General features: G+C 43.4%; 1 protein-coding gene across 3 annotated transcripts in view; it reads left to right on the top strand.

The window, feature by feature from the left end:
• MARCHF6 (membrane associated ring-CH-type finger 6) overlaps positions 1-27,408 on the top strand; it is a 492,210-nt gene that overhangs the window by 451,788 nt on the left and 13,014 nt on the right. For all 3 annotated transcript variants that reach the window (XM_083188363.1, XM_083188362.1, XM_083188364.1), the window contains exons 23-24: positions 1,714-1,803; positions 25,679-25,811. In XM_083188363.1, the coding sequence (XP_083044489.1) occupies positions 1,714-1,803; positions 25,679-25,811 (223 nt within the window). The remainder of the gene's footprint in view (positions 1-1,713; positions 1,804-25,678; positions 25,812-27,408) is intronic.

Genomic DNA, 27,408 nt, shown 5'->3' with positions numbered 1-27,408 from the left:
TCCACCGGCCCCCACTGTGCATCACCTCAAAACTTTCAGTACAGTCGAAGAGCCAGTTTGCCACTGTAATAATATATACTGTAGCTCTAAAAATATAGACTCTCCCTAGATGCATGGCATTCCAGCGATTTAGCAAAGATGCAAGTTTTAAATAGTGGTTTAATAGTTGCCTAGCTGCTCAGTCAACTTGGCGATTCCGGGCCACACAAGGCCTCTTTTTCAGAATAACAGCAGATACAGACAGCAACCAAGTTATACAGCTTATGATTTGACTGAGCAGCGAGGCCAATTTTAAACATGAGTTACCACTATTAAAAAATTGTACCTTTGCTAATTAACTGGAGTCTGCATTAATGCAGCAAAGGCCACCAGCCAGTTGAATATATGTTACCTGTTGCCTAAAAATTTGAAATAACCTCTCCCCCCCCCTCTCTCTCTCTCTCTCTCTCTCTCTCTCTATCTATATATATATATATATATATATAAAGAAGGGATTCGCTGGGGCTCTTTGTAGTAACACCAGAAGAATACAGGCGGCACTCAAGGGTTGTGTGCGTCTCAGTGGTGCATAAAGTGCTGTTTCTATCGCACAGCACTTTATGCACCACTGAGACGCACACGTCCTGATGAAAAAGCCTGGTCGGCTTTGAAACGTCGACATGATGCTGTCTGTATCATTATACTGATGCCATAAAATTTTGATTTTGGATATTCTTTGTGCCGCCTTTCTGGTGTTACTACAAAGAGCCCCAGCGAATCCCTTCTTTATTTATCCATGTGAGGAGGGCACCAAGGACCTTTACCCTTTTGACGTGAGTGCCGGACAACATCTGCAGCTATATATATATATATATATATATATATATATATATATATAATGCTCTGGGGTGCAGTCAGGAGGTCTAAAAAAGTTGGAGTAGTAGCCGGAGGCAGTAAGTAGTAGCAGCTTGCTGATAATGGCGCTAGGCGGAGTCGCTGAATTCAGCATCCTACCCGCGTTATAGCGCAAGCGCCGCCCCCTAGGTTACACCTACTCCTGTGGCTGCGACACTGCTAGGGGGTGATTGTGTGAGCTGTGGCTCTTTTCTAATTGAGCTGTGGCTCAGATAATTCAAAGACGCAGATTGGCCACTCCTGCTGTAGCTGAACAGGGGTTGGGGGGGGGGGGGGGTTGTAGCCTACGGCCCTGGAACACTTAAATTGCACTAGCTGGTACCCTGCCCCCCAGTCCGCCTTTGTGAATAGGTCCCTGTCACTTGCATATTCAGAGATTAAAATGTGCTTCATGTATTTGCTGTTAGTACATACTGAACTAATATCCAATTTTAGACTAATTTAATCCTATATAAAAATTAACATCTGAAACAAATTGCAGATCACACCATAGTAATTTTTAAAAATAAAATAAAAAATAGGTTGTTTTTGTAAATACAACTTGTATTCAGAATGTAGACATTAAAATGAAATTAATAACTTTTTTGTTCAATAATTTGAGACCTTTTTCTACAGTTACATTATATCTGAATATCACAATGGTTAAGATCTTGTTATATGGGTTAAAATGACAAAGTTACTAATGTATATTTTTCTAATATTCCACCACAAAGCAAGCTTGCTGAAAAACATAAAGTGCATTTTAGATCAGTGTTGAAAAAAATGCTATTGGTTTGTAGGCATAAATGAAAGTCATGAATGTTTTTTTTTTTTTTTCAGGACTGGGCTCTTGGAGTTTTACATGCAAAAATAATTGCAGCTGTAACTTTGATGGGTCCTCAGTGGTGGTTGAAAACTGTAATTGAACAGGTAATAAAAACCCGCAAAATAGATGGTATGCCAAAATAGAAGTAATGATACCAAAAAATTAATTTTTTTTTTTTATTATGAATGTATCATTCAGTGTGCTCTGAACATCCTAATAGCGAAAGTATATGTAGGTGCACAAAATTGAATACTGAACACATTAGATACAGTTGCTATGTGTGTATACAGTATGTATGTATGTATGTATGTGTACATATATTTAAATGCCAGAAGAGGTAGCCCACTATAACCTGTAGCAATGGAAGAACCACAGTGGGATTCCAATAACAGCAATCTATAGGGAACGATAGGCGGCACTTGGGCGACTTGGAAGAAATAAAGACCACACACAGGTTCTTCAAGATCTTTCGAGATTTAATCTCGTCATCAGGATAAAAAATTGCATGCAGACAGAACATTTATAGCCACATCCCTGTGAATTGAGTCCCTCCCCTTGTTGGGGCGTGAAGGGCTTTAATTAAGACACCTGTAGTGATCAGGTGATACAAAGTGCATTTGTATTACTATAGGTAATGAGCAAATAGCTTGTCAAAAAACTGACATAAAACACATCAATATCACAATTACATAACATTTCGCTTTTAACAAAAACACATCTATTAAGCAAAGCAGAAAATAATTTGGTACTTGTGTATTATCACGGCGCCCACGATTTCCATCGCAGGGCATTGTACAACCAAAATTGCATCGCATGCGATGCGATTGGACCTGATTTTTAATTGTACAGGCACCCAGATGCCTGATTCCTATGTTAAATGCCCCCCCAGACCCGATTTTAGATTGTACACCCACCCTGATGGGTAATGACTGTTAAATGCCCCCCCATTGTTAACGCCACCCCACTATCACCGCAACCCGAAGCGTGGCGAGCCCGCGAGGGGCGGCGGTACGCGTCCTTCGACCTTTTCATACCCCCACTATCCATGTTGGCGTGGAGTTGATTTTATATAGTGTGACGAGCGCAGCGAGCCCGAAGCGTGGCGAGCGGACGCGTAATGCGCGTCTGCTCGCCAGGTTTTGGGCTCGCTGCTCTCGCCACACTATATAAAATCAACTCCACGCCAACGTGGATAGTGGGGGTATGAAAAGGTCGGAGGACGCGTACCCCCGCCCCTGGTGGGCTCGCTGCGCTCACCATGCTTCGGGTTGGCGTTGATAGTGGGTGGCGTTAACAATGGGGGGGCATTTAACGTACTCTTTACCCATCAGGGTGGGTATACAATTAAAAATCGGGTCTGGGTGGGCATTTAACATGGGAATTATCCCAAATCGCGTCGCATCGCATGCCATTATAATGGCATGCGATGTGACGCGATATTAAAATTGTACACTCAGCCCGGGGAAAGGCTCAAATCGGGTCCCATCGCATGGCATCGCATACCTTAATTAGTGGTATGCGATGGGCGCCATGATAATACACAAGTAACAAAAATTTATATAATACATAATACACCAATACACTAACTGTCATGTCAAAGAGTTGTTATAAAGCTAAATCCGTAGCAATTCTTAGTAAATGGACTTCTAGCTTAGTAAATCCCTGCTGGCCAAAACAGGGTACTCCTGTTAACTGGAAAAAAGATATCGAAATTACAAAGCTAGCATGTTACAACATTGCCATTAATTCATAAAAAAGCTTTTAACCCCAAGCTCTCATTTAACTCAATTGGTGATAACGTCTTCAGGGAGTGTATCCATTTGGACTCCAACTGAAGAAGTTTTCTCACTCGATCACTCCCCCAACATGATCGATAATTCGATATCTAAGAGAACTAAAGGAGTGCCTGGCTTCCATAAAATGCAGGGCCACCAGCTGTTCAAGATGGCCCTTTTCGATCGCCATCTTAATCACACTGCGATGTGCAGCCATGCTCTCCTTAAAACTTCTCTTTTCCCACGTAACATTTACTGCAGGGACAGGTAATTAGATACACTTTAAAGGAACGGATTTACCTGACCTTGGGTGCTTGAAAGAACTACCATTTATCATAAAGCTACACGTCACACAGTTGGGGCACTTCAGTGGCAAACGCAGGATTTTCAGACGGGGGTTTCCAGAGGGGCGGAGCAAAGCACGGAAATGGACACTTAGGTGACCCAGTATATGCCGGGTCAGTTAAAGTATTATAGATAGACCAAATGTATATAAATAATAAAAACAAATATATATATATATATATATATATATATATATATATATATATACACATATACATATATATATATACATACATACATACATACATACAGGGGCATCAACAGCAGTGTAGGCCCCTGGGCATAGCAATGTATTGGGGCCCCTACCGATCCTCCAGCGGTAGGGGTGGGGGAAGCTTTGATGTCCCACAGGTAGTAGGGGGTATTATATCAACCGCTCAGCATGTAGGGCCTGGATCAGTAATTTCCACTAATTACCCCTTTACTGCACAGATGGTGGGAGATGGGGTGGGAGAAGGGGGCATTGGGCTGAATGAAGGGGCCCTGATAAATAACTTCCAGGGTGGTAGAGGATGTTTAATATACAGAGGAGGGTGTATAGTGGAGTGGGCTTATTATTCATAATTTCTGGTGGGAGGACAGCTTGCTTGACTGCAGATATCTCCAGTTCTCGGAAATAGATTTCTTAGATTTTAATGGAATTGAAAACTGGAGAATCCCACCTACCAAATGGTACTGGGGTCTAGGGGATCAGTTTTGAGGAGGCAGAGCAATCTGCCAACAAGTATATAAAACTACATACCAGGTGTGTGGAGCTGGAGCAGTAACCAGCTGCTAGAAGGCTGATATCTCTGGTTCTGGAAACAGTAGAGACAAGCTACTAGTATCCATCAAAGGGGGAGAGTCCTAGCTTTTGGAATATATCCTCAGAAAAACTCTAAGTCAGACAGAACCTGAAAGATCTGACTGGGAAGAGCAATTAACAGGCTTGGATGGGGACCACTGCTTTGAAGTCAGATATCTCCGGTTCCCAAGGGCCGATTTTTAAAATTCTTGTACCCTTGGAAAGAGGGGACCCTCAGCTTTCAGCCAAGGGCCCTTAGACTTCTGGGGGGGTTTCTGGGTACTCGGAAACCCCCCCTGCGTGCGCTACTGCACTTGAAGCATCCCATTTTACGTGGGGCTATAACCCCTCTCTTTATTAATTTATCAGTGACATCAGCCTTGACTAATATATCCCTGAGATTCCGACCCCGAGAGAAACTTTGCTTGACCATAGTGTTTTTCAGGGAGTCTAATTCCGGGTCATCTCTGATCATGGGCCAGTTTTTATTCAGGGATTTACGTATAATGTCACTCTTAGGGTTAAAGTGGTTTACCCAAGGGATATAATTGGAACGCTCTTTCTTTTTACGGGACAATAACCGTTTTTCTTTAGGTACCCTCAGGGCTTTCTCTTGTTGTCGGATAAAATCTTCAAATGGATACCCCCGTCTAAAAAAAAAAAATGTTGTTAGTGCTGCAAACTGTCTAGTTAATTCCTCTTCTACACTCACATTTCTGCGTACCCTCAGAAATTAAGAGTACTCTTGCCTGTATTTGAATTTTTACATCCAAGAAATTAATCTCCTCAGACACTCACGTGTGTAAACTTAATAGGAAGGGACTTGGCATTATGTTGGTTAAAGATGTCAATCAATTCACTTTCTGTTCCTGACCAAATAATGATCAAATGGTCTATATATCTATAATATAGCTGTATTTTGTTCACAATGTCAGCATCTGAGAAAAATATTCACTTCAGATCCCGCGTACCATGGGTTATACTCAATCAGCTGTTGCACCACCAATAACCCCTCCTCCTAAGAAGGTAACCTCATGTTGCACCACTGGTTGCAAAAAGCTATCTAAATAGATGGCTGTAGGCTGGCAGAGAGAACCCCAAGCAGATATGATGGGTCTGCCCGGGGGTTTCTCCAGGGATTTATGTACTTTCGGCAAAGTGTACAGTAGAGGAGCCACTGGACACTGTACCATCAGCACATTTTTAATTCCTGTTGTAATGATCCCATTGGTAACAGCCTCAGCTAGAATCTTGTCCAGCTCTAATTTAAACTTCAAAGTAGGGTTGGCAGGCAGAACGGAGTAGGTGTTTAAATTGGAAAGCTGTTCATATATCTCAGACTTAATCAGCACTTTTGAGCAAGCCCCTAAGGAAACCCTGGCAGCAGATAACACGACTAACTGGATTGATAAACTCCAGAAACAAATGGACAGGTATGTGGTGGACCTCATCAAATTTAAAAAGAACAAGTTTAATATCATAACAGAAGACTACGAGAAACAGAGGGTATACCCATGGCTGACTTGTACTCAGTCTAGACCATCGCGCCAGGATAATAGACGATTCAAAAGATACCAACATAAAGGAAGAGGTGAATCCTCCGATTCATCTGTTGACTTCAGCGGCAATGAAAGTACTCCGGGACCCTCGTCAGAAAGCTGCACCCCTTTAGGGGTCGATACCCGAGCAGTCACCTCGGGACAAAAAAAAACAAATCTATATCAGAAGGGGCCACCAGAACCAGAGGGGGAAGGGGAAATCGACGACCCCGAGAACCTAGTGTTCAATCTGTCCAGGAGGTCCTTAACGGAGGGTGAGCTCAATGTTTTAAACAAAGGTTTGTCATTTGTGCCTGCCGGGACTTTTGATCTGTTCCAGTGGAAAATAGAGAACTATAAACTGAATAGAACTCTTCGGTTAAAAGTACATTTTAACGATAAAGTTGATTATGTGCAAGATCCTGTGTTTTCTATCCCACCTAATCTTAAAAGCATTGCACCCCGATCTAAGTATGACCCCTTCCCAAAACCGCTCCATTAAAACTTTTTCACGAGTTGTGCATAATGAGGTGTTTAACGATAAAAGTTTTTGCCATTCCAATTTACCTGTGTCTTAATGGAAGGCATTGGCAGATCTGAAGAGGTGTGAGGATATAGTTATCCGTCCTTTGGATAAAGGAGGATCAATTGTTATCCTAGATAAGACTAATTATAAGTCTGAGATATATGAACAGCTTTCCGATTTAAACACCCACTCAGTTCTGCCTGCCAACCCTACTTTGAAGTTTAAATTAGAGCTGGACATGATTCTAGCTGAGGCTGTTACCAATGGGATTACAACCGGAATTAAAATGCGCTGATGGTACAGTGTCCAGTGGCTCCTCTACTGTACACTTTGCAGAAAATAAATATTCCCCTGGAGAAACCCCCGGGCAGACCCATCATATCTGCCCGGGTTCTCTCTACCAGCCTATAGTGCTCTCTGCTGCACTGCTGAGCGCTTCTGGAAGAAATCACGCTCCCTTGCGGATTATCTCCATTTCAAATTCATTCTTTCCTCCTTCAGCTCCGCCCTTGCTCTGGCCAAGGAATCCTACTTTAAGTCCCTCATCCTTTCCCAATCATCCAATCCCCGCAGGCTCTTCACCACCTTCAACTCCTTGCTCTCCCCCCCTCCTCCAGCTCTTCCGTCCTCCATCGTAGCCGCTGATTTTGCTACCTACTTTTCAACCAAAATCTCCTCTCTCAGGACTGCCATCACTGCTGCCATGACCTCACCCTCTCCCTCCTCCCCTCCTACATCTCCACTCCCCTCCTTCCAACCCCTGTCCTCATTTTACCCCACCACTGCTGCTGAAGTCCACTCTATCCTTCAATCCGCTTCTCCCTCCACCTGCCCGCTTGATCCTATCCCCTCCAATATTATCCGTCGTCTCAGTCCATCAGTCTGCTCTCACCTGGCTCACCTCTTTAATCTTTCCCTATCCTCTGGGATCTTCCCTTCCTCCTTCAAACACGCTCTTGTCTCCCCAATTCTCAAAAAAACAAATCTGGACCCCAACTCTCCATCCAACTACAGGCCCATCTCCCTCCTCCCTTTTGCCTCCAAACTCCTAGAACGTCTGACCTATAATCGTCTCCTAAGCCACCTTACTGCTAACTCCATTCTAGACCCCCTCCAATCCGGGTTCCGCCCTTTACATTCCACTGAAACTGCCCTGACCAAAGTCACTAACGATCTACTATCGGCTAAATCCAAAGGCCTCTTCTCTATCCTCATCCAGCTTGATCTGTCGGCTGCCTTTGACACTGTTGACCACCCTCTCCTGCTCAACACCCTCCGCTCCTTTGGCATCACTGGCACGGTCTTCTCCTGGTTCACCTCATACCTCTCCGATCGCTCCTTCTCCGTCTCCACTCCGAGCTCCTCCTCTCCTACTACCCCCCAGCCAGTCGGTGTTCCCCAAGGGTCAGTCCTTGGCCCTCTCCTCTTCTCCCTCTACACCACCTCTCTGGGCACCCTCATCAGCTCCTATGGTTTTCATTACCACCTTTATGCTGATGATACCCTAATCTATCTCTCCTCCCCCGACTTATCCCCATCACTTCTGTCCAAGGTCTCCGAATGCCTCACGGCCATCTCAGCCTGGATGACCCAACGCTTCCTGAAACTAAACATGGCTAAAACTGAACTTCTAATCTTCCATCCCCCGAACATCCCCTCTTCTCCCACTATCTCCATCAGCATTGGTGAAACCGAGATCACGTCCACCGACCAAACGCGCTGCCTCGGTGTCATCATTGACTCCTCCCTCTCTTTCACCCCCCACATTCGTGCTCTCTCACAGTCTTGCCGCTTTCACCTACGCAACATCTCACGCATCAGACCATTCCTCTCCACTGACGCGACCAAAATTCTCATTCACTCTCTTGTCATCTCCCGCCTTGACTACTGCAACATCCTTCTCTCTGGGCTACCTCTCACCCGCCTCGCACCTCTCCAATCCATTCTTAACGCTGCTGCTAGGCTCATCTTCCTCTCCCGCCGCTCTACCTCCGCCTCCCCCCTCTGTTTATCTCTTCACTGGCTCCCCATTCCTTTCCGAGTTCTCTTTAAACTCCTCACCACCACCTACAAGGCTCTCTCCTCCTCCACAGCTCCCTACCTCTCTTCACTGATCTCTATCCACACTCCCTCCCGTCCTCTTCGCTCCATCGCTGACCGCCGACTGACCTCTCACCTAATCACCTCCTCCCACTCCCGTGTCCAAGATTTCTCTCGCGCTGCCCCCCTGCACTGGAACAACCTCCCGCCACCCATCAGGCTATCTGATTCCCTTACCTCCTTCAAGCGCTCCCTCAAAACCCACTTTTTTCGACTAGCCTATCCCTCCTCCTAACCTCTTTTGATCCTCTTATCCTGCCTCCGTTCCCCTCCGTTCCTACTTATCCTATTGTATTTCGTTCGTCCACCCACCTATTTTTAGTATGTTAACTCTTATGAGCAGGGCCCTCCTTCCTCACGTACTCACCCTACCTCATTACCTCACCTGTGCTCCTGTCCTGTTCTTCCCTTCCTCTACTTCATCTTCGGTCTCCTTGACTATTTTGACACCTACTTCTGAACTGATGCTGATTTTAGTTCTACCAGCTATACCCCTATTTATACTGTATCTTTCTACACACCCTGTACGTTACCTTGTAATTTTTTATTTTTTTTTTTGTTTGCTATGTACGGCGCTGCGGACACTTTGTGGCGCCTTATAAATAAACGTACTACTACTACTACTACTATAGCCATCTATTTAGATAGCTTTTTGCAATCAGTGGTGCAACATGAGGTTACCTTCTTAAATGACACTACCACTTTATTGAAAGCTTTACGGGATCTTACAGGGCTACCGAACAACTGTATTTTGTGTACAGCTGATGTAAAGAGTTTGTACACCAGCATCACCCAGGAGGAGGGGTAGCTGGTGGTGCAACAGCTGATTGAGTATAACCCATGGTACAACTGTTGCGTCTCATTTTACAGTGTAACTATTTTTACTTTGATGGGCACTTTTACCTACAGCGAACGGGGTGTGCCATGGGTTCTTCCGTGGCACCCTCGTTCGCTAATGGGTATATGTTTCATGTCGAGAAACAGATATTTTTCTCAGATGCTGACATTGTGAACAAAATACAGCTATATTATAGATATATAGATGATTTGATCATTATTTGGTCAGGAACAGAAAGTGAATTGATTGACATCTTTAACCAACATAATGCCAAGTCCCATCCTATTAAGTTTACGTATGTGATCAGCTCTGAGGAGATTAATTTCTTGGATGTAAAAATTCATCTACAGGCAGGAGTACTCACCACTAATTTGTTTATTGAAGAGACCGATCGCAATAATATTCTTCACCACCAAAGTCACCATCCACCCAGGATGAAGGCTGGTCTACCGTACTCTCAGTGTAGAAGAGGAATTAACTAGACAGTTTGCAGCACTAACAATTTTTTTTTTTAGACAGGGAGTGTCCATTAGAAGATATTATCCGACAACCAGAGAAAGCCCTGAGGGTACCTAAAGAAAAACTGTTATTGTCCCATAAAAAGAAAGAGCATTCCAATTATATCCCTTGGGTAAACCACTTTAACCCTAAGAGTGACATCATACCTAAATCACTGAATAAAAACTGGCCCATGGTGAGAGATTACCCAGAATTAGACTCCCTGTAAAACACTATGGTCAAGCAAAGTTTCTCTCAGGGTCGGAATCTCAGGGATATACAGTATTAGTCAGGGCTGATGTCACTTATAAATCAATAAAGAGAGGGGTTATAGCCCCACGTAAAATGGGATGCTTCAAGTGCCCCAACTGTGTGACGTGTAGCTTTATGATAAATGGTAGTTCTTTCAAGCACCCAAGGTCAGGTAAATCCGTTCCTTTATAGTGTATCTAATTACCGGCCCTGCAGTAAATATTACGTGGGAAAAACTGAGAGAAGTTTTAAGGAGCGCATGGCTGCACATCGCAGTGCGATTAAGATGGCGATCGAAAAGGGCCACAGTGAACAGCCGGTGGCCCGGCACTCCTTAAGTTCTCTTAGGTATCGAATTATCGATCATGTACCCCCCAATATTAGGGGGGGTGATCAAGTGAGAAAACTCCTTCAGTTGGAGTCCAAATGGATACACTCCCAGGGGCAAACGCAGGATTTTCAGAAGAGGGTTTCCAGAGGGGCGGAGCAAAGCACGGAGATGGACAATTAGGTGACCCAGTATATGCCGGGTCAGTTAAAGTATTATAGATAGACCAAAAGTATATAAATAATAATAATAATAATAATAATAAAAAAAAAAATATATATATATATATATATCTTGGTGGGGCGGACCGGCACTCTGTCCCTCAGGTTTGCGTGCTGCAGTGCCTTCCTATACAATTGGGAGTTAGGGAAGAACAAAGGCGGCACTTGCAGGCTTGTAGTAAAAAACTCAATTTATATCACATCAAATAAAATGGTGCAAACCGTGTCCGACGTTTCGGGGCATAGCCCCGTTTTCAAGGTGCAGGAAGACACGTTGTTTTTCACTACAAGCCTGCAAGTGCCGCCTTTGTTCTTCCCAAGCTGTCCTGAATCGGTGCCCTCTGTGCTGAGCTGCTGGTGAAGCAGGCAGGAATGTAGATGGACGTGGGGGCGGCGGTACTCGAAAGAAAGACACAGCAGGCACAGTTTACCGACGTTTCGGGACCGTGGTCCCTTTATCAAGGTGCTTCTGAGGAACAAGCACCTTTGTTCCTCAAAAGCACCTTGATAAAGGGGCCACTTGGTTCCGAAACATTGGTAAACTGTGCCCGCTGTGTCTTTCTATCGAGTGCCGCTGCCCCCACGTCCATCTACATTCCTGCCTGCTTCACCAGCAGCTCAGCACAGAGGGCACCGATTCAGGACAGCTTGCTTGACTGCAGATATCTCCAGTTCCCCCAAATAGATTCCTTAGATGTTAATGGAATTAAAAACTAGAGAATCCCACCTACCAAATGGTACTGGGGACTAGGGAATCAGAGTTCAGGAGGCAGAGCAATCTGCCAATGAGAATATAAAACTACATACCAGGTGTGTGGAGCTGGAGCAGTAACCAGCTGCTGGAAGCCTAATATCTCTTGTTCTGGGAATAGTAGAGACAAGGTTCTAGTGTCCATCAAAGGGGGAGAGTCCCAGCTTTTGGAATATATCCTCAGAAAAACTCTACAGCAGGCAGAACCTGAAATATCTGACTGGGAAGAGCAAACAGGCTTGGATGGGGACCACAATATCTCCGGTTCCCAAGGGCCGGTTTTTAAAATTCTTGTACCCATGGAGAGAAGGGACCCTCAGCTTTCAGTGTAGCGCCCTTAGACTCCTGGGGGGGGGGGGGGGTGGTTCTGGGTACTCAGAACCCCCCCCCCCCGTTGGGGCCACTGACTCCCTGGAGACGTTATCACCAATTGAGTTAAATGAGAGCTTGGGGTTAAATGCTTTTTTATGAATGTAATGGCAACATTGTAACATGCTAGCTTTGTAATTTTGATATCTTTTTTTCCATTTAATAGGAGTACCCTTTTTTGCCCAGCAGGGGTCACTTGAAGTCCATTTACTAAGAATTGGGGTAGCTTTATAAGAACTCTTTGACATGACAGTTATTGTCATCCGTCCAAACAGAGATCTCACTCACATACCCTGACTTACATCGGGTAACTAACCAGTCACATCACAATTATCTTTGATGGATGGTTCCTTTGTCCAAACTCTACTCATATACATGTTACACAGATGGACTCTGGCATGTCTGCAATCTGTGAGCGACATCTCTGGTTGGACGGAGCTTCCGTCCATCACATATAGGAAACAACTTATTGGATGTCTCCAGCATCTTTAGTGTGTCAGCAAGCATGTCCGGACCACACCTTCTGATGAAGTGTTCTCACAAAACGCATTAGGCTTGCTGTCCTTCATCCAGGCTATCTCTCCTCCGTCTGTTCCCGGAAGGGACCGGCGCGCTGTGTACCCTTTGGGGAAAACAGAGTGGGCTGTGTGATCCCGACGGTGCCCCGCACTGGTGTGAAGCTGTCTCAGCCTGGTAACATATATAAAACCTTGTGGTATCCAGCCCACTGCCAATGTATTTCTTGGTACGAACAAACCCTTGGCTTGTATTTTCTGCTGTGTGCTTTTATTGAATGAAAATGTATTTTATGCACTATGGAGCGCCCCTGTTCGCCTTGATTTGTTACATACATTATATTATATATATATATATATATATTTTTTTTTAATATATATGTATATATATATAATCTATCTTTAAAAACAAGCAAAGGAGCGCTCCATAGTGCAATACATATTGTAATTTTATTCACATACAAAACTTTTAAGAACACATAAAAGCAATGGGTAACGTACCCTTACTGACGCAGTGTTTAGCAGCGTGGATCTGTGAATCTCACAGGGTGGCGGAGAGGTTACACTCACACAGCTTACACAGCAGGTCGACGCTAGGCCACGGTCCAACACGTTTCTTCATCAGAGCCCTCTGACGAAGTCCGTTGATGACGAAACGCGTTGGAAATGGCCTAGCGTCGACCAGATCCATGCTGCTAAACACTGCGGTTGTGATAACCGTCAGTAAGGGTACGTTACCCATTGCTTTTATGTGTTCTTAAAAGTTTTGTATGTGAATAAAATTACAATACGTATTGCACTATGGAGCGCTCCTTTATTCAAGACCCTGTAGTGCCATCCTTTCTTTTGCTCCATATATATGGAGAGAATTGCAGGAGTGACGGGCTGAGCAAGCTTCTATATATATCTATCTATATATATATATATATATATATATATATATATATATAATATTTTATAAATACCCGGCGTCTGTGCGGCACTCCAAAGATACTGCTCTTAGGCTGGTAAGACCACGTTTATTATAGCATAGCAACATTTCAAAGCATCAACGGCTTTGTCATCAGGCTGTAAACAAGTAAAGGCAAAACAACATACCTTATGAAGACACCCGGTGAACTGCACGCTGGCCAGGGCTGGCAGCGCAATTGGATGACGTCAGCGGCTCCCGGCATGCTGCACATCACATGTGCAACCATCACCATAGAAACATATACACAACCCTAGTCGCAAGAGGAAACCTAGGGAATAAATGGCAATACATCAGAAGAAAGCATCATATAGGCAAAGAGATGTTGTGGACCGCATGGCATACAGATAAATAACAAATACAGTTACAGTAGGGCTGAAAGTCCAGATTGTTCATTTAGACCAGGCATGTCCAACGTTGGCCCTCCAGATGTTGTGAAACTACACATCCCAGCATGCTTTGCCACCGTTTTGCTAATAGAGAATGCTAAAACTATTGCAAAGCATGCTGGGATGTGTAGTTTCAAAACATCTGGAGGGCCAACGTTGGACATGCCTGATTTAGACCATATGGTGTAAGTGTGCCCAATAGGGCAATCCATCGTGTTTCGCAGCGTAACAGGGCAGTACTGCAATCACCAACAGGGATAGAAGAAGGCACATGGTCGATCATTCTATATTTAATGCCTTGCCGTCCACACGTTCTCTTTGCCTATATGATGCTTTCTTCTGATGTATTGCCATGTATTCCCTAGGTTTCCTCTTGCGACTAGGGTTGTGTATGTGTTTCCATGGTGATAGTTGCACATGTGACGTGCAGCGTGCCGGGAGCCGCTGACGTCATCCAATTGCGCTGCCGGTCTGGCCCCCCGGCCAGCGTGCAGTTCACTGGTTGTCTTCATAAGGTATGTTGTTATGTCTTTACTTGTTTACAGCCTAATGACAAAGCCATTGAGGCTTTGAAATGTTGCTTTGCTATAATAAACATGGTCTTACCAGCCTGAGAGCAGTACCTTTTGAGTGCCGCACAGACGCCGGGTATATATATGCAAACTTTGATGCGGGCACCCAGCTGATTTATATTGAAGGAGGTTGTGCTGAGCTGCTCAAAAAAATAAAGGGAACACTTACACAATGTAACTCCAAGTTAACACACTCTCCACTTAGGAAGCAGCACTGATTGACAATCAAATTTGCATGCCGTTGTGCAAATGGTGCAAATGGAATAGACAACAGGTGGAAATTATAGGCAATTAGCAAGACAACCCCAATAAAGGAGTTGTTCTGTAGTTGTGACCACATACCACTTCTCAGCTCCTATGCCTTCTGGCTGATGTTTTCGTCACTTTTGAAAGCTGGCTGTGCTTTCACTCTAGTGGTAGCATGGTCTACACCCCACAGAAGTGGCTCAGGTAGTGCAGCTCATCCAGGATAGCACATCAATGCGAACTGTGGCAAGAAGGTTTGCTGTGTCTGTCAGCGTAGTGTCCAGAGCATAGAGGCACTACCAGGAGACAGGCCAGTACATCAGGAGACATGGAGGAGGCCGTAGGAGGGCAACAACCCAGCAGCAGGACTGCTACTTCCGCCTTTGTGCAAGAAGGAACAGGAGGAGCACTGCCAGAGTCCTGCAAAATGACCTCCAGCAGGCCACAAATGTGCATGTGTATACTCAAACGGTCAGAAACTCCATGAGGGTGGTATGAGGGCCTGACGTCCACAGGTGGGGGTTTAGCTTACAGCCCAACACCGTGCAGGACGTATGGCATTTGCCAGAGAACACCAAGATTGGCAAATTCGCCACTGGCGCCCTGTGCTTTTCACAGATGAAAGCAGGTTCACACTGAGCACGTGACAGAGTCTGGAGACACCAAGGAGAACATTCTGCTTCCTGCAACATCTTCCAGCATGACCAGTTTGGCAGTGGGTCAGTAATGGTGTGTGGTGGCATTTCTTTGGGGACCGCACAGCCCTCCATGTGCTCGCCAGAGGTAGCCTGACTGCCATTATGTACCGAGATGAGACCCTCAGACCCCTTGTGAGACCATATGCTGGTGTGGTTAGCCCTGGGTTCCTCCTAATGCAAGACAATTCTAGACCTCATGTGGCTGGAGTGTGTCAGCATTTCCTGCAAGACGAAGGCATTGATGCTATGGACTGGCCCGCCCATTCCCCAGACCTGAATCCAATTGAGCACATCTGGGACATCATGTCTCGCTCATACCACCAACACCATGTTGTACCACAGACTGTTCAGGAGTTGGCGGATGCTTTAGTCTATGTCTGGGAGGAGATACCTAAGGAGACCATCTGCCAGGGAGCATGCCCTGGCATTGTAGGGAGGTCATACAGGCATGTGGAGGCCACACACACTACTGAGCCTCATTTTGACTTTTTTTAAGGACATTACATCAAAGTTGGATCAGCATGTAGTGTGTTTTTCCACTTTAATTTTGAGTGTGACTCCAAGTCCAGACCTCCATGGGTTAATAAATTTGATTTCCATTAATCATTTTTGTGTGATTTTGTTGTCAGCACAGTCAACTATGTAAAGAACAAAGTATTTAATAAGAATATTTTATTCATTCAGATCTAGGATGTGTTACTGTATGTTAGTGTTCCCTTTATTTTTTTGAGCAGTGTGTGTATGTATGTATATATATATATATATATATATATATATATATATATATATATATGTACAGGTTGAGTATCCCGTATCCAAAATGCTCGGGACCAGGAGAATTTTGGATAACGGATTATTCCGTATTTCGGAATATTTTAATATTTCAATTATATATTTTGAAGTATCTTGCATGTATGCTGTATAAACACATAAAATACACACAAATATATTTTATTACCACATAAAATACACACAAATATATTTTATTTGTTCAAAAAACAAGGTTTCAAAACATGAAACAAATTTGTGTACTATCTCAGATATTGAATTTGAATGCCAAGCAATCATTTTCTTGCACATATATAGTGCCAGTTACATATCATGTCACCAGTAGTGCTGTTACAAATGTCCTTAGTGAGTTTTTAGGCAAAATTTTTTTTTTTTTTCACTTTCTGGAATGTATGGTTTTCGGAATAATTCGGATAACGAATACTCGGATACGGGATACTCAACCTGTGTATATATATATATATATATGTATATGTGTGTATATATATATATATATATATATATATATATATATGTATGTATCTACCAAGAAATGTTATGGAATTCCAAGGAGAGCATGCCAAGCAAATCTTATTGACTTTTTTAACTAATAATAATAATATAGTATATCTAGACTTTGGTAAGGCATTTGACAGTGTCCCACATCGCAGACTACTAAATTAACTCATTTATGTTAGATTGTATTGTAAAACAGTTAAATGTATAAAAACCTGGTTGTAGGATAGGAAAAAGACATTTGCAGTAAATGAACTGCACTCTATGTAGGAAATTTTACCATCTCCTACCCTGGTAAAATAGAGGGGGCATGGCCACCGGGTGTGGTGAGGCCTCCAGGAGCAGGTGTAGCCACACCTCCGTGATAGGATAATGAAACTAGACACCTTGGCCCTCGTGGCCTGAATGAAAAACTTGGTATGCATTGTTTCTTATAAGTCCTCTGCTTAATGTTAGGTTTATCTTGACAAACCTCTCTGGCCATTTATGGTTTAGTTTTTTCAATTATCTGCCGATAGGTCTGTATGTAATATCGATTTGTCTGATATAACGTAATGCTTTATCTTTATAAATTGCCCTATGCTAATTGTACTATGCTGCAGGTATTCCTCTGTATTGCAGAATCTTTTTTATATGTTGTTATGTATTTTTGTATGTATTTTTTATTATTTCACGGGATATCGTGGGTTAAACCAGTTAACCTGATCAGCCTGGGCCTTGTTCTCCCTGGTGGGCTGGATGTAAGTCTAGATCCACAGGTGAGGGCAGGTGCTCAGACTGATTAGGAACGCTGCTGATTGGTGCAGGTACTGACTGTGGTGAATAAAGCTATGTGTGTTTGTACCAGTGTTTTATCCCTGACGACGGGAGTATATGCTCCCGAAACATGTTGGAATAAAATTCTTCCTAATTACAAAAGACTCCTGAGTGCTGCATATTCTTCTTCTACTACATGGACACTGGTTCAATGAAGGCACCTGAGCACTTGATCTAAGCTGATCTTTACTTAGAGTGCCGGATACTGTGACTTTGTTAAGGCATTTGACAGTGTCCCACATCGCAGACTACTAAATGAACTCATTTATGTTAGATTGTATTGTAAAACAGTTAAATGTATAAAAACCTGGTTGTAGGATAGGAAAAAGACATTTGCAGTAAATGAACTGCACTCTATGTAGGAAATTTTACCATCTCCTACCCTGGTAAAATAGAGGGGGCATGGCCACCGGGTGTGGTAAGGCCTCCAGGAGCAGGTGTGGCCACACCTCCGTGTTAATAAATAATGAGAGGGAGATAAATAACAGGCTTTTGCTGCAGCTGTATCTCTCCCCAGCTTAGCACTGAGCACTGTGCTGAGCTGGGGAGCGAGGCTATGCTGCGTCGGCAGCCTGTCAATGTAGAAAGTACCCACTGCGTGCTCCCCTCCCCCACCCAGGAAAACCCACCTCTCAAGGGGTTAAGTGTCCACTTAATGGATTCAGGGCCATCGAGAGGGGGGCAGGGTAATTTTTATCTGGACCCGGGTCTGTTGGAGTCGCCTGGGTCCCGCCCTCTCCCCAGCTGCAGAGATCGGGCAATGAGAGTAGAGCATGCCACAGCAGCACAGCCTTTCTCCCCCGCTGTGGACACTTTGTGGCGCCTTATAAGTAAACGAACTACTACTACACACACAAACATTCAATTATACTTATGTAGATAATAAAAAAGGTGGCAGACTAGATGGGCCAAGTGGTTCTTATCTGCCGTCAAATTCTGTATTTTTATGGGCCAAATGTAATATGGTGTGAGAATCAGAAAGTGAGAGATATTGGGAGTTTTCCTATTTTTTTAAAGCGGCAATCAATTATATGGGTTTTTTTCCAGTGTAAATGATTGCTGCTTTAAAAAATGGGAAAACTCTCCCAAAATCTCTCACTTTCTGATTCTCGCACCCTATGATACTATAACATATAGCCATTCCTTTGTAATCCATTTTTACCTGCAAGGAAACATTGCAATTATCATTAATTTGCACAAAAAGGGCTTCACAGGCAATGATATTGCTGCTAGTAAGATTGCACCGCAATCAACCATTTTTTGGATCATCAAGAACTTTAAGGAGAGTAGTACAATAGTTGTGAATAACTATTTAGGGCATTCAAGAATGTCCAGCAAGTGCCAGCTGCAGGATCTGGGCACCACCAGTACAGAGCTCACTCAGGAATGTCAGTAGCCAGGTGTGAGATGGCCTGGAAGATGGCCTGGTATTAAGGGCAGCAAAGAAGCCACTTCTCTTTGGAAAACATCAGGGACAGACTTATATTTTGCAAAAGATACAGGGATTGGACTGCCAAGAACTAAAGGTCCATACACACTGGGCAATTTTGCCTAGTGTGTATGGACGATGATGACCACTGTCATGGCTGGGGGAAAGCCGCTCAGTGCATACACACTGAGCGGCTTTCCCCCTGTCCGGCGCTGTCAACGGGGGGGGTGGGGGGTGCGTGGATGGCTATGGAAAGCTGGCCACAAATCTGCTCATCTGCTGGAACTACGAGCTGATGAGCAGCGGCCGGCAATGATGATGCGGGAGCGCCCAGCAGAGCTCACCACTGCCATGTACACACTGGGTGGTTTTCATGCTTAAAGCCGCTCAGATGAGAAAACTGATTGTTTGGTGCATCTGAAAAAATGTTTGTCTGGAGAAGGAAATGTGAGTGCTACCATCAGTCCTGCCAACAGAAAAGCATCCTGAGACCATTCATATGTGGGATTGCTTCCCAGCCAAGAGAGTGGGGTCACTCACAGTTTTGCCTAAGAACACAGCCATGAATTAGGAATGATCCCAAAACATTAAATTTTTGGTTCCAGGACCTGGAAACTCCCCAGACCTTAACGAGGTGGATGAACGAACAAAAACCCACAAATTCTGACAAACTCCAAGCATTGTTTAGGCAAGAATGGTTGGCCATCAGTCAGTATTTGGGCCAAAAGTTGATTTACTTGAAAAAGAAGGGTCAACTTTTTAAATATTGACGCTGTATAAACTTAATGTCATTTGGTATGCGGTCATCTATTAGAATGAACTTAGGTCTACAGTCATTAGGTCGACCCCACTAGGTCGACTGGCAGGAAGGTCGACCTGACTTAAGGTCGACATGGGCCAAGGTCGACATGACTTAAGGTCGAATTTGCATAAAGGTCGACATGAGGAAGGTCGACTGGTCATAAGGACATGGGTTTTTCACTGTTTTTTGAGCCGACATGTGCCGACAGGCGGTATTTCATGCCCTACCATCCACTAGGGCGTGGTGGGAGAATAAAATAGTGTGCCGAGCGCAGCGAGGCACCGTGCCCGAAGCATCGCGAGCGATGCGAGGGTCCGATTCTCATTGCCAACTGTGTCCATGTCGACTGTCGACATTCGGATCAAAAAACAGTGAAAAACCCATGTCGACCTTATGACCAGTCGACCTTCCTCATGTCGACCTTTATGCAAATTCGACCTTAAGTCATGTCGACCTTGACCCATGTCGACCTTAAGTCAGGTCGACCTTCCTGCCAGTCGACCTAGTGGGGTCGACCTAATGACTGTAGACCTAAGTTCATTCTGATGAATGTCATACTGCAGTATAAATGAAGTGGCAAACTGTGTGCCATGGCACATTGGAACACTTTTGTCCCAATATGCCATAGATTGTCCTTGGATTGGTGGTCTGTGACCGATTCAAATTATTTATGGTTTTTGTGCTGGTGGCTGCCAATAACAAAATATGTGGGAAATCAGAAGTATCTTATCCCTCATCACATCATTGTACATAAGGATGACATAAAGTATAATCACAATTTACTTCCATATTTGTTTCTAAATTCCTCAATAAGAACCTTAAGGCCTAGGGGTGGCATGAAAACAATTCTTATTCTCTAGGGTGCTTTAATTCAAATAAAAAAAACATGAGAACCAATGCCATAGTAATGTCTAAAAAGCAACAACCTTTGTGAAAAAAACAATACTTGTGTCATTCTCTTCTCAAACTTTTAGCCATGGCTGACTAAATCATGTCGCTGGTAATTTAATATACTGAACTAATTATACTGTTAGAAAATAAGTTGTCGTTTTAGATTAATCAGCCTAAAGGTGAGCAGCTTCTATTGCTGTAGTTGGATTGATGAATTAATCAGAAATTAAGTGGGGAGAAAAAAAGGTCCTACTTACCCTTTTCTGAAACACAAATTTATCTTCCAAATATTAGATTTAAGTAGGGGTAGGACACCTCTTTGTCAAACTAATTGATTTTGATAGGTACCACACACCCTTTCCATGACCTTTTATACCCTATTTGATAGGCTTCGATATAAAATTCAGAGTTTTATATCGAAAGTCAATCAAAATGATTGATTTGAATAGAATGTCCCGCATTGCTGCTCCTTCAAAACAGTCGGATGAAAGAAGCATCTTATACCGTATTAAAACCGGGTAGTTTTTGCTTTATTGATAAATATAATGAATCTGTTAAAAATACATTTAAAAGACCAACATAAGAAAATGGTTACAAGAGCAAGATGCATACACATTGCACAAGCCAACGAGAAAAGACTATTACAAAGTACAGTGACGGTATTAAATATATATTACCGACTTCCGGTGGGCGGGGCATCCGAGATGGCTGCATCTTACCATCGCTCCATCTGAGGAATCTCTAGACGGAGAATATTTTTCTTATCCCCGGAGTCTGGCTGCTATGGGTGGCCCATTTTTTTGAAGGACATCGAGCACTACTACCTAGCCCCACGGTGGGGAGTCGAGTGGAACAGCGTGGAGCCATAATATATCCCCGGACAGGCGGAGGAAGAGTTGGACAGCGGGTGCCGGTGTTTGCACGTGACGTGCCACACTCAGCATGGAGAGTGTCTGCGGGGAGACCGCAGGATTTTCAAAAGGGGGTTTCCAAAGGGGCGGAGCAAAGCAACGGAGATGGACACTTAGGTGACCCAGTATATGCCGGGTCAGTTAAAGTATTATAGATAGACCAAATTTAAAAAAAAAAAAATATATATATATATATATATATATATACACACACACACACACACACACACACACATATTATATATATATATATATATATATATATATATATACACACATACATATACAAACGTGTATATATACATACAGGAGTGTCAACAGCAGTGTAGACCCCTGGGCATAGCAATGTATTGGGGCCCCTACCGATCCTCCAGCGGTAGGGGTGGGGGAAGCTTTGATGTCCCGCGGGTGGTAGGGGGTATTGTATCAACCGCTCAGCATGTAGGGCCTGGACCAGTAATTTCCACTAATTACCCCTTTACTGCACAGATGGTGGAAGAAGGGGGCATTGGGCTGAATGAAGGGGCCCTGATACAAAACTTCCAGGGTGGTAGAGGATGTTTAATATGCAGAGGAGGGGTGTATATTGGAGTGGGCTTACTATTCATAATTTTCTGGTGGGAGGACAGCTTGCTTGACTGCAGATATCTCCAATTCCCGGAAATATAATTCTTAGCATTTAATAGAATTAAAAACTAGAGGATTCCACCTACCAAATGGTATTGGGGACTAGGGGATCAGAGTTCAGGAGGCAGAGCAATCTGCCAATGAGAATATTAAACTACATATCAGGTGTGTGGAGCTGGAGTAGTAACCAGCTGCTGGAAGGCTGATATCTCTAGTGATGGGAAGAGTAGAGACAAGCTGCTAGTGTCCATCAAAGGGGGAGAGTCCCAGCTTTTGGAATATTCCCTCAGAAAAACTCTAAGTCAGACAGAACCTGAAATATCTCACTAAGAAGAGCAATTAACAGGCTTGGATGGGGACCACTGCTTTGAAGTCAGATATCTCCGGTTCCCATGGGCCGATTTTTAAAATTCTTGTACCCATGGAAAGAGGGGACCCTTAGACTCCTGGGGGGGTTCTGGGTACTCAGAAACCCCCCCTGCGTGCGCTACTGGACAGGAAGTCAAGCGTCCCAGGCTATCAGCAGTGGCTCAACGCAGGAGACTAAGGCGGCTGGAGCTTCGGCATTCTCCCTCCCCCCCCGCCAGGTTTAAACACCCCGACAATTGCTAATGGTGTATTAGGGGAATACTGCATGTAAGATACAGCGTTGGCTGCGGGGGAAGGGGAGCCGGCTTGAGCTGAAAGGGGGTGCCGACTCCTAATGAGACTGGAGTAATTAGAGCTGCGGGGTATATATACAAACAAGCTCGGCACTCCTGAAATTGTCACAGCTGGCTGCTTACGGTGGAGAGAGAAGCGGCCATGATGTAAGGGGCCCCCCCGCCTTCAGACCGGGAGCAGAGCAGAGAGACAAGTGAAGTTTTAGACCAGTGATCATTTGTGTGTTTGGCACTGGAACATAAGAGAAGCTCCTGTCGGGTGGCAGGGTGCTGCACACCCCTCCAGCCCTACCACGATACGGACGATCTCTGCTATCACCAGATGGTATATAGTCATGGATAAGGGGGATTGGAGCTTTTGGCTTTAGCTCTCCCCACAATAGCTTCCATACCCTATTGCAGGGCTGGGCAATTGCGTCCCTCCAGATGTTGAGGAACTACACATCCCAGCATGCCTTGCATCAGTTTCAGCATGGCCACATAGCAAAACTAATGTAAAGCATCCTGGGATGTATAGTTCCTCAACATCTGGAGGGCCGAAATTGCCCAGCCCGGCCCTATTGAATGGCAGAGAGAGAAGATTCCGATAGGACAAAGAGACGCTGGTGTTTGATGCCCTGCTGAAGGGATCCAGGAGCACGGGACACCAGTAGAATAACTGCTATTGGAGACTGATCACAACAGCCACTCTACCGCCTGTGCTCCTGCCATTGGCGCCCGGAGAATTGGTGAGGTTTTTCTCTGACTCTTTCTTTTTTTGGAGGCTGCTGAGACAGTTAAAGTCAATATAGATTTGGTGGCCTTTATAGAAGCTAAGAGAGTGCTACAGACAACTAGTAGACTATATATCGGTGGAAAACTATTGATAATAGATTAATAGGAAAGAGTGTTGGATCATAGAACATTTTTGAACATTCATAAGTGTCTTGGCATAATAGATAATCTGCTTGTATGACCTTCCTTACTGGACACTGAGAGTAAATATCTTCTTACTTGTAAGTTAAATATCTGCGGGAGAGATCCCAACAGAATCCGGTCAAATTTGAGTATTGGAGATCCGTATAACATCTTATTGGGACAAGCTATTGGAAGGACCTCAACTTAAGTAGAAGTCAATTTTGTATGGACTAATGTGTTTGTTTGTTTTTTAAAGTACACAGCACATCATTATTGGTCGTGAAATGTTGTATACCATATGTTTCTAACAACTTTTTTAGGACTTTGTTTAGAAACTCTTTACCATCATCAGTTTGTAGCTTCTACGGCTCGTCCTCCTGCTGGAATATTATTTCAAAAGCATTAGTGACTGTTGTAGCATTCTTCGCTGTCAGACTTTCAGACCAGGCCCTCTTACTGAATATATCGATGATGCTTATATTTAATACTGTCATTGTACTTTGCCAGATCTACAGTATGAGCACTTCCAAATTACATTGCCACTGTTGATTTATACCCAATACACAAATCATATTCCTTTTTAAATACCCAGTTTTAATATGGTATAGTATGCTTCTTTCATCCGACTGTTTTGATGCACAGCATTGCAGGACATTTTATTCAAATCAATTATCTTTTTTGATAGACCTACGATATAAAATGCTATGAATTTTATATCGAAGCCTGTCAAATAGGGTGGAAGGTACCTGTCAAAATCAATTAGTTTGACAATTTTGTCCCAGTGGATTCAAAAAGATCCGATATCATTATCTCTGATGTTATCTCGCTTGTTTTACCTATAGCAAATGAAATGGGTGGAATGCTCATTGGACTCAGAATCCAAATCATCAAGGTTTTTCTCTATCTGGTTACCTTATATGATCACTCTATCCTCTATCACCAAAGAATATATCTGCAAAGTGGTTAGACCTGGGGTAGCCAACCCTAGTCCTCGAGAGCTACCAACAGTGCATGTTTTGCAGGTCTCCTCACAGAATCACAAGTGAGCTAATTAGCTCCATCTGTGTATCTTATTAATCACTGACACATTTTAAGAGTGCAGCTAGGTTGTCTGGAAAATGTGAACTGTTGGTAGCTCTCGTAGGCTAGGGTTGGCTACCACTGGGTTAGACTGACTACTTGGTATAACACAGAAACCCTCGCAAATGCCCCCCCCTTACTTTAAAATGGAAAGTAAAAACCTTTTATTTTTGTCATAAAATTAATACATAGACAATGTAACAGTATATGTATGGCGTCTTTTTTGTTTTTTGTTTAATTATGTTGAAACATATTGTTCTTTTTGACATTTCAACAAAAAGATGTTGATATGACTGTTAATATATGTACACCTTATATATTATGTTTAATATTTCAATAAACATTTTTTTAAAAATCAATTAGTTTGATAAATATGCGTGCTATCCCTACTGTAATAAAGGCACTCTGTTGAAGTGAAATTGGTTGTCAGTGCTCCAGAGACCGGGCTCTACAATTCCCATTGTTTGCTGTATTTGGGGTTGGATTGGCTACAAAAAACTTGTCCAAAGTGTTTGCTAAAGGTGCTCATAAACGTAATGATGAGCTCCATACATTTTGTACTTAATCGCATTGCATCTAGTACAAAAAGCACGCTATGTGCTACAGCAGTGTGCTTTTTGTATTAGATACGATGCAATCAGTGCCGCTCATACCTTGTGCTGTGCGATGTGATGTGCATGATGGGCGGCTTAAGAATTATATTTAAGTTTTACAATTCATACTTAATTACCATAATTAGAAAAGCAGCAACAAAACTTCATATTTGACATACTGTACTGTATATTGCAACATAATTCATTATATATAGTTTTTTGTTTGGTTGCTTTTGTCAATCTTCGCCATTTCCTTTTTTTTTTTTAAATAGGTTTATGCAAATGGAATACGCAATATTGATCTACATTTTATAATCCAGAAACTGGCTGCTCCAGTCATCTCTGTTCTTCTGCTGTCACTGTGCATACCATGCATTATTTCTGCAGGAATTGTACCATTAATTGGTATGTATACAATTTTTAGGCTTCTGTCATAATTGTAGGGGTATGTATACACATGGGTTGTAAACAAAGCAAAAATTTGTATTTATACATTACAGGTCTGGGCTCCCTTATCATGCCCCTTTCCCACTGCAGCTAAAAAACGGTAAATTGACGATTTTCAGCGCAATTTACCGTTTTAAGGCTGCAGTGGGAAGTGCCAGAGTTGAAATACCGTTTAAAGCTAAATGGTATTTCAACCCGTTTTTAAAGCAGAGTCCTACACGTTAAAATAACGTTTAAGAGGCAGTGGGAATGCCTCTTAAACGTTATTTAGCCTCCAGGCAGTCCCTGTGCCTGATGAGACCTAGTAGTTCTCACTTTGTGCATGTGTAATGACTGCACGTGCATAATAAAGAGCCGCTCATTACATATGCGCATATGTAATTAGCGGCTCATTATTATGCACGGGGGGGGCAGCCTCCACGATCCTCTTCAGCTGCATCTCCGGTCCCAGGGGTGCATGGGTGCGTTGGTGATGCCACCGGCTTGCCCATGCACTCGCACAATGCACCCCTGGGACCAGAGATCCTGAGCAGGATCCTGAAGGCCGCTAGGAGACACCGTGGATGTTGGGGGGAAATCTTATCCCTTATCCAAAATGCTCGTGTTCTTCGCAGCCTTGTCTTATTCCCAGTGGTGTAAAGTTTAAATGTCAGCATTTATCTAGAGCAGTGGTCGAAGTGGAAATTTTGAAGTGGGGGTATGGAAAAGTAAAGAGTGAATATAGTGCGCACCTTCGGACACCCCCCGTCCATCAACGTCCCCTGCCAGACTGCCCCGTTGTACAGGGGTATTACAAAAGCACAATATGTGCTGCTGAGTGATCAGAGAGCATCCTGAGGGGGAAAAAAAAGTTTTTTTTTTATCTTCAGATTAAAGTGGCGGTATGGCATACCCCCGTATACCGCCCCACTTCGACCACTGATCTAGTCTATAGGCACGGTTATTTCAAGTGAAGAATGCATGTATACATACTTTATAGAGGTTATAGATCATGATCAATATTTGCAGATTTTAATTTCGCTTATACTTTGTCCTGCATTTTGAAAACTACATTATTAATTTATATAACAATGATTTCCTTTTTGAGCGTCGACCATGTTCATGTCGACCTTCTGTCACTGTCCACCTATGGTGTGTTGATCATTCTTAGGTGTCGACCTAGTGACTGTCGATCTAGACATTGTTGACCCATTATCCCAGAACCCTGCTTAGTTAGCCATTCAGTTTCTAACCCAGTGCATTTTACAATCTGTATTCTCCAGCACATGTGCTCTCACTCACACACACACTACAAAGTAACATATTTGATGAGGTTGAACAAGACATCATCCATAAAGTTCAACCTACACTATATTGGATCCCCTGCAGTGCACAGCTTTATATTCATAAATGGCCCAGATGAAGTAACTACCAATCTGTTTCCAACCAGATGCCAGATTATTCTCTCTGGGTCCACTACTATATATTATTAATAGTTATAACCCTTTATGCACTTTTCCACTTACAATTTGTCTAACCCTTTCTTAAACATATCAGTTGAGTCTGTCATCACAAA

The sequence above is a fragment of the Crinia signifera genome, chromosome 5 (genome assembly GCF_055691185.1).
Source record: "Crinia signifera chromosome 5, ASM5569118v1, whole genome shotgun sequence".
Lineage (NCBI taxonomy): Eukaryota > Metazoa > Chordata > Amphibia > Anura > Myobatrachidae > Crinia > Crinia signifera.
This window is presented reverse-complemented; position numbering and strand designations above follow the sequence as displayed.